This window comes from Ranitomeya variabilis, chromosome 4 (assembly GCF_051348905.1).
Source record: "Ranitomeya variabilis isolate aRanVar5 chromosome 4, aRanVar5.hap1, whole genome shotgun sequence".
In the NCBI taxonomy this organism is placed as follows: Eukaryota; Metazoa; Chordata; class Amphibia; order Anura; family Dendrobatidae; genus Ranitomeya; species Ranitomeya variabilis.
Window position 1 is genome coordinate 233,291,413 of NC_135235.1, and position 14,147 is coordinate 233,305,559.

The 14,147-nt window shown below is 41.6% G+C and overlaps 1 protein-coding gene across 1 annotated transcript in view; it reads right to left on the bottom strand.

Annotated features, from left to right (window-relative positions):
- Positions 1–12,147, bottom strand: part of TYROBP (transmembrane immune signaling adaptor TYROBP) — a 55,153-nt gene extending 43,006 nt beyond the window's left edge. The window contains exons 1-2 of the mRNA XM_077260210.1: positions 11,967–12,147; positions 7,035–7,055 (exon numbers count right to left, since the gene is read on the bottom strand). Coding sequence (XP_077116325.1) covers positions 7,035–7,055; positions 11,967–12,015 — 70 coding nt within the window. The 5' untranslated portion in view covers positions 12,016–12,147. The remainder of the gene's footprint in view (positions 1–7,034; positions 7,056–11,966) is intronic.
- Between the last annotated feature and the right edge of the window lie 2,000 nt (positions 12,148–14,147).

Sequence of the window (14,147 nt, forward strand, 5' to 3'; positions counted from 1 at the left end):
GTCCTCCATACATCTGTAGACTGAAAAAATGTGATGCACACTGTATACTTGGAGCGAAAGGTGCAGGCTGAACTAACAGTCACAATGTTAATGGAAATACAGCCGCACACATAAAACTTGAAGGTCTATGCAAAAAATATTATTTTATTTGTGCATACAGTCATGACCAAGTGTTCAATAGCATATGAAGGATTTGACAGACAGTAAGTTTTTAGGTTAACTTTTCGACCAAGGCTGGTCTTTGTCAAAACCTCTCTTTAGGTAAAGATAAATGGTGTACCAAGTAGAAAAAGTCCGGTCTGGGCGGTAAATGGGGGAGTCCAGGAGCGCTATGTCCGTCTCCTTGGTGATGCATCTGTGACCTCGTCTCCCGGTACTTACCTAAACGCAACCTTCGATCCTCACAAGATCTCCTTCTCTACTCCCCTCTCATCTCCTCTTCCCACAGTCGCATACAAGATTTCTCTCACGCATCACTCCTACTCTGGAACTCTCTAACACAACACATCATACTCTCGCCTATCACGGAAACCTTCAAAAGGAATCTGAAGACCTGCCTCTTCCAACAAGCCTACAACCTTCAGTGATCCTCTGTCTGCTGAACTGCCACATGACCAACTCTACCCTCTCCTAGTGTATCCTCACCCATCCCCTGCAGACTGTGAGCCTTCGCTGCAGGGTCCTCCCTCCTTCTGTACCTCTTAGTGCCTTGTTTTTCTCATGTTTATTGTACTTGTCTATATTTGCCCCTTTCACATGTAAAGTGCCATGGTGTTGTGAATTCTGTTGTGGGTTCTGCTCTTAGGCTCCCTCCGGTGGTTATAAGTGGTAGTGCTGCTGTTTGTCCTTCACAACAGTCATCAGCTGCTTCCACTTTGGACAGGGCTATTTAGTCTTGCTCCTTCCTTTAGTGAGTGCCAGTTGTCCATTGTTTTCTAGGGACCCACATCTCAGCTTGGTTTCTCCTTCTGGATTGTCCAAATCATCAAAGATAAGTCCTGGCTCTGTTTTTGCAGTCCACATGCGATGGACTTAATTGTTCTGTGAATTGCTATGTTTTTTCTTGTCCAGCTTTGTCTGTGTTAAGATTTACTCAGCCAAGTTGGAAGCTCTGGAGTCACAGAGTTACCCTCCATGCCTTTAGTTAGGTGTGGAGATTTTGTATTCTCTGTGCTGGATTTTGTAGTATTTTTTATACTGACCGCACAGTACTCTTTCCTGTCTTTTCTTTCTAGGTAGCATGGCCTCCTTTGCTAAATTCTGTTTTCAGTCTGCGTTTGTAATTTCCCTCTCCTCTCACAGTCAATATTTGTGGGGGCTGCCTTTCCTTTGGGAATTTTCTCTGAGGCAAGATAGTATTCCTGTTTCTTTCTTTAGGTGTAATTAGTCCTCCAGCCGTGACGAGGTGTCTAGGGAGTGACAGGAACATCCCACGGCTACTTCTAGTTGATGTGTTAAGTTCAGGGTCTGCGGTCAGTATAGAGGCCACCTACTCCAGAGCTCGTCCATGCTGCTCCTAGGCCACCAGTTCATAACAGTACAACTGGCCAACAATGAGTTAACCGCATCTCAAAAGAAGGGAAAGAAAGTGCTGAGCCATTTTTTTTTCTGTACTCTGTTGTGTTTTTTTTCCCTCTTCACTTCTGGGTGGCTCAGGAGTTAGGCGTCGACATGGATGTTCAGGGACTTGCTTCTCGGGTGGATCAACTTGCTGCTAGAGTACAGGGTATTTCTGATTATATCGTGCAGACTCCTGTTTTAGAGCCTAGAATTCCTACCCCCGATCTGTTCTTCGGGGACAGGTCCAAATTTTTGAGCTTTAAAAATAACTGTAAACTGTTTTTTGCTCTTAAGCCCCGTTCCTCTGGTGATCCCATCCAGCAGGTAAAAATTGTCATTTCTCTGTTGCGCGGTGACCCGCAGGATTGGGCATTTTCCCTGGAGTCTGGGAATCCGGCCTTGCTTAGTGTGGACACCTTTTTTCAGGCGCTTGGGTTATTGTATGATGAACCTAACTCTGTAGAGCATGCTGAGAAAACACTTTTGGCCCTGTGTCAGGGTCAAGAAGCGGCAGAGTCATATTGCCAGAAATTCAGAAAATGGTCTGTGCTTACTAAGTGGAATGAGTATGCTTTGGCGGCAATTTTCAGAAAGGGTCTTTCTGAATCTGTTAAAGATGTTATGGTGGGGTTCCCCACGCCTGCAGGTCTGAGTGATTCTATGTCTCTGGCCATTCAAATTGATCGGCGCTTGCGTGAGCGCAGAGTTGTGCACACTATGGCGTTGCCTTCCGAGCGGAGTCCTGAGCCTATGCAGTGTGATAGGATTGTGTCTAGAGCGGAACGCCAAGGATTCAGACGTCAGAATAGGTTGTGCTTTTACTGCGGCGATTCTGCTCATGTTATTTCTGATTGCCCTAAGCGTGCCAAGAGAATCGCTAATTCCATTACTATCAGTACTGTACAACCTAAATTTCTGTTATCTGTGACCCTGATCTGCTCATTATCGTCATTCTCTGTCATGGCATTTGTGGATTCAGGCGCCGCTTTAAATTTAATGAACTTAGAATTTGCCAGACGTTGTGGTTTTTCTTTACAGCCTTTGCGGAGTCCTATCCCTTTGAGGGGGATTGATGCTACACCATTGGCTAAAAATAAACCTCAGTTTTGGACACAGTTAACCATGTGTATGGCGCCAGCCCATCAGGAAGATTGTCGCTTTCTGGTGTTACATAATTTGCATGATGCTGTTGTGCTGGGGTTTCCATGGTTACAGGTACATAATCCGGTGCTGGATTGGAAATCTATGTCTATGACTAGTTGGGGTTGTCAGGGGGTTCACGATGACGTTCCTCTGATGTCAATTTCCTCCTCCCCCTCTTCTGAAATTCCTGAGTTTCTGTCAGATTTCCATGATGTTTTCGATGAGCCCAAGTCCAGTTCCCTTCCATCGCATAGGGACTGTGATTGTGCTATTGATTTGATTCCAGGCTGTAAGTTTCCTAAGGGCCGACTTTTCAACTTGTCTGTGCCTGAACATGCCGCCATGCGGAGCTATGTAAGGGAGTCCTTGGAGAAGGGGCATATTCGGCCATCTTCTTCTCCATTAGGAGCAGGTTTTTTTTTGTTGCCAAGAAGGATGGCTCCTTGAGACCCTGTATTGATTATCGCCTCTTGAATAAGATCACGGTCAAATTCCAATACCCTTTGCCTTTGCTTTCTGATTTGTTTGCCAGAATTAAGGGGGCTAGTTGGTTTACTAAGATTGACCTTCGAGGGGCATATAATCTGGTTCGTATTAAGCAGGGTGACGAATGGAAAACTGCGTTTAATATGCCCGAGGGCCATTTTGAGTATCTTGTGATGCCATTCGGACTCTCTAATGCCCCATCTGTGTTTCAGTCCTTCATGCATGATATTTTTCAGAATTATCTTGATAAATTCATGATTGTATATTTGGATGATATTTTGATTTTTTCAGATGATTGGGAGGCTCATGTGAAACAAGTTAGGATGGTATTTCAGGTCCTTCGTGACAATGCCTTGTTTGTGAAGGGGTCTAAGTGCCTCTTTGGAGTACAGAAGGTTTCTTTTTTGGGCTTCATTTTTTCTCCATCATCTATTGAAATGGATCCGGCTAAGGTTCAGACAATTCATGATTGGATCCAGCCCACATCCGTGAACAGCCTTCAGAAATTTTTGGGCTTTGCTAATTTTTATCGCCGTTTCATTGCCAACTTCTCCAGTGTGGTTAAACCCCTGACCGATTTGACGAGGAAGGGCGCTGATGTAGCTAATTGGTCCTCTGAGGCCGTTTCTGCCTTTCAGGAGCTTAAGCGCCGATTTCCTTCTGCCCCTGTGTTGCGTCAGCCGGATGTTTCTCTTCCTTTTCAGGTTGAGGTTGACGCTTCTGAGATTGGGGCAGGGGCCGTTTTGTCTCAGAGGAATTCTGATGGTTCCTTGATGAAACCGTGTGCCTTCTTTTCTCGAAAGTTTTCGCCTGCGGAACGCAATTATGATGTCGGCAATCGTGAGTTGTTGGCTATGAAGTGGGCATTTGACGAGTGGCGACATTGGCTTGAGGGGGCCAAGCACCGTATTGTGGTCTTGACCGATCATAAGAATCTGATTTACCTCGAGTCTGCCATACGGCTGAATCCTAGACAGGCCCGATGGTCCCTGTTTTTCTCCCGTTTTGATTTTGTTGTCTCGTATCTTCCAGGTTCTAAGAATGTTAAGGCTGATGCCCTCTCTAGGAGTTTCTTGCCTGATTCCCCTGGGATTCTTGAGCCGGTTGGTATTCTTAAGGAGGGGGTGATTCTTTCTGCCATCTCCCCTGATTTGCGACGGGCTCTTCAGGAGTTTCAGGCTGATAAACCTGTTCGCTGTCCAGCGGGGAAACTGTTTGTTCCTGACAGATGGACTAGTAAAGTGATTTCCGAGGTTCACTGTTCTGTGTTGGCTGGCCATCCTGGGATTTTTGGTACCAGAGATTTGGTTAGTAGGTCCTTTTGGTGGCCTTCTTTGTCACGGGATGTGCGTTCTTTTGTGCAGTCCTGTGGGACTTGTGCGCGGGCCAAACCTTGCTGCTCCCGCGCCAGTGGTTTGCTTTTGCCTTTGCCGGTCCCTGAGAGGCCTTGGACGCATATTTCTATGGATTTTATTTCAGATCTTCCTGTTTCCCAGAGAATGTCTGTTATCTGGGTGGTCTGTGACCGGTTTTCTAAGATGGTTCATTTGGTACCTTTGCCTAAGTTGCCTTCCTCTTCTGAGTTGGTTCCGTTGTTTTTTCAGCATGTGGTTCGTTTACATGGCATTCCGGAGAATATTGTGTCCGATAGAGGTTCCCAGTTTGTTTCTAGGTTTTGGCGGTCCTTTTGTGCTAAGCTGTGCATTGATTTGTCTTTTTCTTCCGCATTTCATCCTCAGACAAACGGCCAAACCGAGCGAACTAACCAGACTTTGGAAACTTATTTGAGATGCTTTGTGTCTGCCGATCAGGATGATTGGGTGGCTTTCTTGCCATTGGCCGAGTTTGCCCTTAATAATCGGGCTAGTTCTGCTACCTTGGTGTCACCATTCTTTTGTAATTCTGGGTTTCATCCTCGTTTTTCTTCAGGGCAGGTTGAGTCTTCTGATTGTCCTGTGGTTGACAGGTTGCAGCAGATTTGGGCTCATGTTGTGGACAATTTGGTGTTGTCTCAGGAGGAGGCTCAGCATTTTGCCAACCGTCGTCGGCGTGTGGGTTCCCGGCTTCGGGTTGGGGATTTGGTCTGGTTGTCTTCTCATCATGTTCCTATGAAGGTTTCTTCCCCGAAGTTCAAGCCTCGGTTTATTGGTCCTTATAGGATTTCTGAGATTATCAATCCAGTGTCTTTTCGTTTGGCCCTTCCAGCCTCTTTTTCCATCCATAATGTTTTTCATAGGTCTTTGTTGCGGAAATATGTGGTGCCCGTGGTTCCCTCTGTTGATCCTCCTGCCCCGGTGTTGATTGATGGGGAGTTGGAGTATGTTGTGGAGATCTTGGATTCTCGTTTTTCTAGACGGAGGCTTCAGTATCTTGTCAAGTGGAAAGGTTATGGCCAGGAGGATAATTCTTGGGTTGTTGCCTCCGATGTTCATGCTGACGATTTGGTTCGTGCCTTCCATTTGGCTCGTCCGGATCGGCCTGGGGGCTCTGGTGAGGGTTCGGTGACCCCTCCTCAAGGGGGGGGGGGTACTGTTGTGAATTCTGTTGTGGGTTCTGCTCTTAGGCTCCCTCCGGTGGTTATAAGTGGTAGTGCTGCTGTTTGTCCTTCACAACGGTCATCAGCTGCTTCCACTTTGGACAGGGCTATTTAGTCTTGCTCCTTCCTTTAGTGAGTGCCAGTTGTCCATTGTTTTCTAGGGACCCACATCTCAGCTTGGTTTCTCCTTCTGGATTGTCCAAATCATCAAAGATAAGTCCTGGCTCTGTTTTTGCAGTCCACATGCGGTGGACTTAATTGTTCTGTGAATTGCTATGTTTTTTCTTATCCAGCTTTGTCTGTGTTAAGATTTACTCAGCCAAGTTGGAAGCTCTGGAGTCACAGAGTTACCCTCCATGCCTTTAGTTAGGTGTGGAGATTTTGTATTCTCTGTGCTGGATTTTGTAGTATTTTTTATACTGACCGCACAGTACTCTTTCCTGTCTTTTCTTTCTAGGTAGCGTGGCCTCCTTTGCTAAATTCTGTTTTCAGTCTGCGTTTGTAATTTCCCTCTCCTCTCACAGTCAATATTTGTGGGGGGCTGCCTTTCCTTTGAGAATTTTCTCTGAGGCAAGATAGTATTCCTGTTTCTTTCTTTAGGTGTAATTAGTCCTCCGGCCGTGACGAGGTGTCTAGGGAGTGACAGGAACATCCCACGGCTACTTCTAGTTGATGTGTTAAGTTCAGGGTCTGCGGTCAGTATAGAGGCCACCTACTCCAGAGCTCGTCCATGCTGCTCCTAGGCCACCAGTTCATAACACATGGAATAAATGGCACTATAAAAATGGATAATAATAATAATTCCTTGAAGAGTGAATCTTTTTGTTTATTTTTTTAAACTTTTAAAAGTAAACTTTTTTCATTTATTACTCATGAACCTATGCAAACCTAACCTTGTCAGTAATACACTATAGTACCATATATGCTTCCTTCTCTCTTATTTACCATCCTGAAAGTGTTATGTAAACTAGCTTCTTTGTGCTCCTTTAGAAGCTGTTCTGAACTGCTGCTCGAGCAAGAATTCTTACTAAACATGATATACAAACATTTTCCTTGTCTGTGGTTCTCTGCTGCCCTTCCCCTATGCTCAATGTTTGTAAATAGGGATTCAGTGCAGATTTTTGCTAGAGCAGCAGTGCAAAGCAGCTTCTAAAAGAGCAGTGAAAACACCAATATTGGCAAAAAAGAAGGAAAACAAGATAATGGAATTTATTTTTCAATATTGTTGAATAATTAGGCAATAGATACAATTTAAGTGCTCTTTAATAACTCAATATCTAACCAGTATTTGTTTGAAAGTATTGCTTACCTTCTTGAGCTAAAACAGAACCTGGTGAAAAAAAAAGAAGAAAAGAAAGTGTTTAATAAAGCAAATATATAAATAAGAAATTGATGGAGGTGCAAACATCTGCTGCCAAATTTAAAGTATATAATATGTGAGAAGACACCGAACAGGAAGTGCTACGCCTCAAAGCTCAGGTTTATTTAGTAAGTGTCCAGTCTTGTGGTTATCTAACTAATCATGTCTTGCATGGTCTGCAAAATTCATAAACTGGATGGCAGAAAGGTATAGTGACTATACATTACAAAATATGTGGCCGCTTTTAGTACGGAGGGTAGAGAGTCACCTTAAATTAAAGAAACACTCCATCCAAACTGTATCAACCAGATACTATTTGTTCAATCTTTTCATTATTATTTTTTTAATTATTTTTCTTTCTGAAAATTGCCATGAATTTCTTTTTTCAATTTTACAACTGTATTTTTATATATTTATTTACACTTATTTGTTGAAATATTCAACTGAATTTCTTTTCAATTATTCAAAAATTTTTATTTATTTACTTATTTATTTTACTCTTATTTGTATAAACATTCATTTGTTTCCATATAGGAAACCCATAAAAATGCCCAGAGCCTAAAATACCTAGATCTTGCTGAATTTAAGAAAAAAATAAAAGCAACTGATTCTATATTATTACTTTTATAAATTAAATTAAAAAAAAATGTAAATTATAAAAATGCAACAAGAACAAGAAAAAATAACCCCTTCATGAACTTTGACAAACATGTACTTCAAAGGTCAAGTCCTTGCCTTTGATGCGGGCTCGCACGCTGAGCCTGCATCTTTCTCGACACATGATGGCTGATGAATTATTTTTATGGGGAAAAAAAAAAGCCCAATAAACAATGATCATGAGAGTTGCTCCCGGTCACTGGTTTGCCGTTTTTCATGGTGGCCAATTTCTGATTGTCCCAGTCCCGGCTCCATTATAATAAATGTGATCTCATTGGTAACAATGTTACAAAATATCTTCACCCACAATATCTCTATAATCGCTTCTCCAAACACAGCAGAAGGGGAGATCCGTACAATTTGGGAAGTGTAACTGCCAAAAATGCATGTTTCTCCTTTTCATTTCATGGGGCAGAAATTTTAGGAGTTTCTGATATCTTCTCCAAACCTCCCACTTCTTCAGTATTTATAATAGTTATTATTTCTGCATTTTTCATAAATGATGATGAATAAGAAGTTGCCACAACTGTAAAAAAAAAATGCTTTTTGGTGCGGTTTTATCGCTGTTTCGAATTGGGTTTTCAGTGCTTTTTTTAAGGTTTTTTTATGCATTTTCAATTACAATAGAGAATATTTTTTTACATGTTTCTGCTGCAAAAATCTTGTCAGAAAATGTATCAAAATCCACAATTAAAAAAAAAGTATTTCAAAAACATGATTTTTGCAAGCAGAAAACACCCAAAGAATTGATATGATTCAACATTGTGAATGGTTGCTTGCTGCAATCAGATTTAAAGCATTTTTCATGCGGATTTTGGCACAGAATCCGCTCTTTAAAATTCTGTGTGTGCATCTCCTTACACATCGCGCCACAAAACAATATGCTGTTTAGTCCCTAATACAAAATAATGTAATATATATGATAGAAACTGTCATTTCCATTGTTTTATGTATTTAGAAAGACATTTCCAGAGCTAATTTTGGCCTTCAGGACACGACAAATGTTTTATCCTTTTCTTTGGCCATAAGGATACGTGCGCACAAAGGGATTTTTTAACTTTTTTTTTTTTTAGCATGTCTACATAAGAGAAAAAAAAATGTTTCAGAACCGCTTGACTGTTCCTTTTATATTGTAAAAAATGACGCTCAAACAAGGGAACGTAAGAACAGCGAAAAAGCGCTGTTCTTATGTTCTTACGTTCCCTTTTTTTGAGCGTCATTTTTGTTTTCAGTTTCAGATGTTCATGTGTTTATTCAAGTCACTTCCTTGAAGAATCTCCTGCTCCAAACTGAGCGCTGTTCAATCCAAAACACTTTAAAAAAATGATTTAAGTCTGCATGCATACTAAGCTTTTTTCAGAGTTTTTGGAGCAGAAACTCTCTAAATCCTCCGCCAAATATCGAAACTCTGCAAAAACTTTTCTGCTCAGTTTCTGCTCTAAAAACTCTGCAAAAAAAGACGAATACCCTAAAGCCGCTTAAGGAAATGCATTACTAAACAAAAACCTCCTCCAAAAACTCCCCAAAAACGTGGGCACACTACGTCTTTAAGACGTTGATGACCAGCCCAGGTTTTTCTTGGCAGCTCTGCCATCATTTTCCGGCATCTTTTTTGGTTTAAATTTTTATTAGTGATCGGCTCCTGAGGAATAATTTTTTTTTTTAACTGCTTCTGAACCTTGAAATAGTTAAAACCTAAAACAAGTAATAAAACACTTAACAAGTGCAAACAGACAACACAGGGACTGATTGTAAGCTTGTCTGACCATGTGCTTAGGCTAAGTTTGCATGTTGCATATTTGGTCCAGATTAAATCTCTTCTACACATTGGGGATAATTTTTGGACTCGAATTAACTTGGATTTCAAAGTCACCAGGACATTAAATCTGCACCAAATCTGCAACGATATAAGACAAGCACAGTAGAAAAATCTACTGTTAATGTTTCATCTGTATATTTTTAGGGTACAAATAACTTTTCGATCACCTTGTTACAATGGGTTTTTGTTTAGGAGGTTGGGATGAACTTTTTTGTTTGACATTTATGAGATAGGAAACATTGAGGGTTTTTTATTTCCTTTTTTCAAAATTTTTAAATAATTTAAGAATTGGTGATAATAATCTATTTGGTTGATAGGGTTACAACATATGGCTGCCATTGGATAATGTTTTCAAAAAGTTTCCAAAAGTTTCCATAACTTTCTTGCAGGTCAGATTTCAGTTTTGTAACAAGACTTTCCTGTCTAGTGTAGACCGGTAATCAACGAAAAGACTGGCAATACTCAAAGCAAGTTGACATTAGACAAAACCCCTTTAAATGTAGTCAGTTTGTCTGACAATTGTAGCACCTCCCCTTTATCGCCTGTTGTCACCGATTATGCATTATCAAGCAGCCCCCATTCCCATTCTACACCATACTGTAGGTCAACTATATTCCTTCATGGGGCTTCTAGAAGGGTTGACCACCCGAGAGTAAGAATCGTGGGCGGAAAATGATTTCTGTCCCGTCATCGGAAACTACAGACACATTATTGTATTTTGTTGATTTTACAGAATTTTATTTGCACGTTATGTTGAGTAATTTCCAAACTTTTTTTAGAGTCTCATAAATTAGGGGAAGTGAATGATTCGTTGTTGTTTTTTTTTTTGTGGACACGATTTCAGCATGATAAAACAACTGATAAAATAAACTTGTAAAGAAAAGATTTAAGAAAATCTACATTCACTGAAAAAATTAACTATTTGGTAAATATTTTAAATCTATAAGAAAGTTTAATTGTTTTGTTTTTGTATTCAAACATGCTGCATTCTCACACGGTGGATGACACGATCTGTCTACTTCCTCGAGGCCACATCTCATCTCCACTGGCCCCGATTGTTAGGAATACATTGTAACGTTTTTCCAGCTTGTCCATGGCCACCAATTAGTCTCAGAGGTCTTCATCTGAAGGGTATGTTCACACTGAGTCTAATTTCTGAGTTTTTGGAGAAGTTCTTGAGAAGTTTTGAGGAGGATTTTGGAGAGTTTCCACAAAAAAACTCAACCGAACCTTAATGGTGGTATTGCAGTTCGTTCCTACTTACCTTGGTGGACCTGAGCTGCAGTACCAGATATGACCTGTAGACAAGTGTGGCGCTGTTTTGGAAAGAAGGAAGCCATTTGTTTCTAATCTTAGGCAAGTCCTTCTAAATATCCGAAGAGCTGAACCCCAAGACTTTGTCTATTTCTTACTGTTCCATTCACCATCTTCTTCTTATAACAACAGTCCTGCTTTTAGGGACTGTCCACAAACCAAATCTTGAGTCTTCAATCATGCTGTAAGACCACATCCTAATCCCACCCTTTTTTTGCGTTAGAACAATAATTGGAACATCAAGATAGAAAGTGGCAAATTCACGACAACAGCAATTTCTCTCCCAGTCCTGGTTGACTTATCACTTTTATCCAGATTTCTATTAACCAACTTTAATAGTTATGATTGATCATGATACATTCAGTCATATTGTTTATTCCAGAGTCAAAACTTTGATGCGAATCTGCTCCCAACAAGATATGGAGATTAGTAACTCTATCATCCAAACCAGTGAAAATTTTACCCAAATTTTCTTTACTAAAACCTTTGTTCCAAAGAGATGGTTACACAGATTGATCAAAGTATTGACTCACGATTCCATTTATATCCACATCAGTAAGCGGAGAAACAAATTTTCAAACGTTTCTAGGAGATTGTCCACATTTTTACAGTTGATCAGAGATATCATTAACACATTTTTGGGTTCCTAATTTTTAGGGACCTTTATGTATCAAGTGTCGCCGTATCGTATGTATCATATAATTCTTCTATGAGCTTTTGCATGAATTAGAGGGTTAACCCTAACCCTGAGTAATCCTTCATGAGCCCCATGAGTAATCCCTTCCTGACCATAACTAGGTGGTCAGGATAAATCATATCTACTCATAGAAGATGAGATACCAGATTAGAGTGGAGGTACTCAACATGAAGGATAGATATTAGATAGAGATAGATATCAGAGAGATAATATCCAAAGAGTGCTCCTCCAATAAGTGATATCAGGTGCCAGGTATCGGAAGAGGGCTATCGTCTTTGGGATATTATCTATAGTAGACCTAGTTGAGGTCAGACTTGGATTTCGCACCCTCAGAATGTTCTTCTATTTTCTAGATAGATAATTAGATATATGATAGATATTAGGAATGACTTACCCAGTATTGTTGTTAGGGACAAGAAGAAGACGAGTACTGGCGCAGACATCTTTCCTCAGGTGGGACCTTATACTAGAAGTTGAGGGTGTCTTCACCCCAACATTGACCACTCTCGAGTGGCTGCAGCCGGTGTCCCTTCTAAATCTGCTCTAATTCTGACTTTTCATTGTGAAACCGATGTGTGCATTACTGAACGTCCTTCTTACAAGAGGAAGTGTGTGTGCTCATTACGAGATGCGCTCCTTGGTAGAGGACCCTAAGCTCTGGCCAGAAGAGGAAAGGCTGAGTTACAAAACCACATCTTGAGCTTTGCTCAATAACTGTTAGTGTTGGAGGACGGGTTCCTGTAAACCCAGGGGTTATTCACTGCATGGAGATGCCCTAACTATTAGGGTCCCTGCAATACTCCCTGGGCCCATTCATGCTGGTGACCCTAGGAGGACAACTCAGGATGGCTCACCAGGTGGCACAAGGACAACCACCACCGGCTGGACATTCACAACCCATCTGATGTTGTGTGGTTATTGGTATAGATTCCTCTTGAGGTGTTGTGTCCCAGATTGTGCCTTTCACTTCCCCATCAGCTCAACTTTTGCTTCATTTTACCTTTAATATAAAAGGGATCCTGATAAATCTTTGTTGATCGTCTTAGGCCCCATCCTCGTCTATGGGAACTTAAAGGGAAAATTCTCCCAAAGTGTAAAATCAGCCTTTTATTAGTGAATGAGAGAGAAAGGTAAAGTTTTTAATTCTCAGATGTATTCAGATATCTCTCATCTGCTGTTTCAGTGATGGGAAAATCTGTCTTCACTGTAGACAGATTTTACCCTTTAATTAAGAAAAAAATCTGTCTAGGCGGAGACAGGAGCACTTTTCTCTAATAACATATATTACAAAGTTTCTCAATTTCATCTGTATCATTGATTTATGGAGGAAAAAAGTGAAACTGACAGCTACCCTTTAACCCCTTCCCAACATATTACATCATATGCCGGTTCCCTGACTTTCATGCTGAGCCTACATCATTCCTGGCAGATGATGGCAGATTTAATCCTTTTTTTTATGCAGGCTCCGGCAATGAGCCCGCATCTTTTCAATAACAGACAATCAAAAGATCATATCTACGCCAAAATGGTATCGATAAAAACATCAGCTCGGCGAGCAAACAAATAAGCCCTCACCCAACCCCAGATCATGAAATATGGAGATGCTATTGGTCTCGGAAAATGGCGCCATTATTTATTTTATTTTTTTACAAATTTTGGACTTTTTTTTCACCACTTAAATAAAAAAGAACCTAAACATGTTTGGTGTCTATGAACTTGTAATGACCTGGAGAATAATAATATCAGGTCAGTTTTAGCATTTAGTGAACCTAGCAGAAAAGCCAAACAAAAAAACAAGTGCGGGATTGCACTTTTTTTGCAAATTTCACCGCATTCGGAACTTTTTTCCCGTTTTCCAGTACACAACACGGTAAATCCAATGGTGTCGTTCAAAAGTACAACTCGTCCTGCAAAAAACCATCCCTCACATGGCCATATATATATATTTGGGCTCTTTGCTGACTATCAGATGGTGAATTCTTTGCTCTGGGTGGAAGTCCCCTTTAACCCCTTAATCCCATATGACGTACTATCCCGTCAAGGTGATCTGGGACTTAATTCCCAGTGACGGGATAGTACGTCATAGCCGATCGGCCGCGCTCACGGGGGGAGCGCGGCCGATCGCGTCCGGGTGTCAGCTGCCTATCGCAGCTGACATCCGGCACTATGTGCCAGGAGCGGTCACGGACCGCCCCCGGCACATTAACCCCCGGCACACCGCGATCAAACATGATCGCGGTGTACCGGAGGTACAGGGAAGCATCGCGCAGGGAGGGGGCTCCCTGCGTGCTTCCCTGAGACGATCGGTACAAGGGAATGTACTCACCTTGTACCGAGCGTCTCCTCCCTGCAGGTCCCGGATCCAAAATGGCCGTGGGGCTGCATCCGGGTCCTGCAGGGAGTACTTCCGGGTCTGGAGCAGGCTGCAGATGAAAGCTGCAGCCTGCAGCGATGTGAGTGAGAGCGCCGATCTGATAGAGTGCTATGCAAACTATCAGATCGGCGATCTGTGATGTCCCCCCCGGGACAAAGTAAAAAAGTTTAAAAAAAATTTCCACATGTGTAAAAAAAAAAA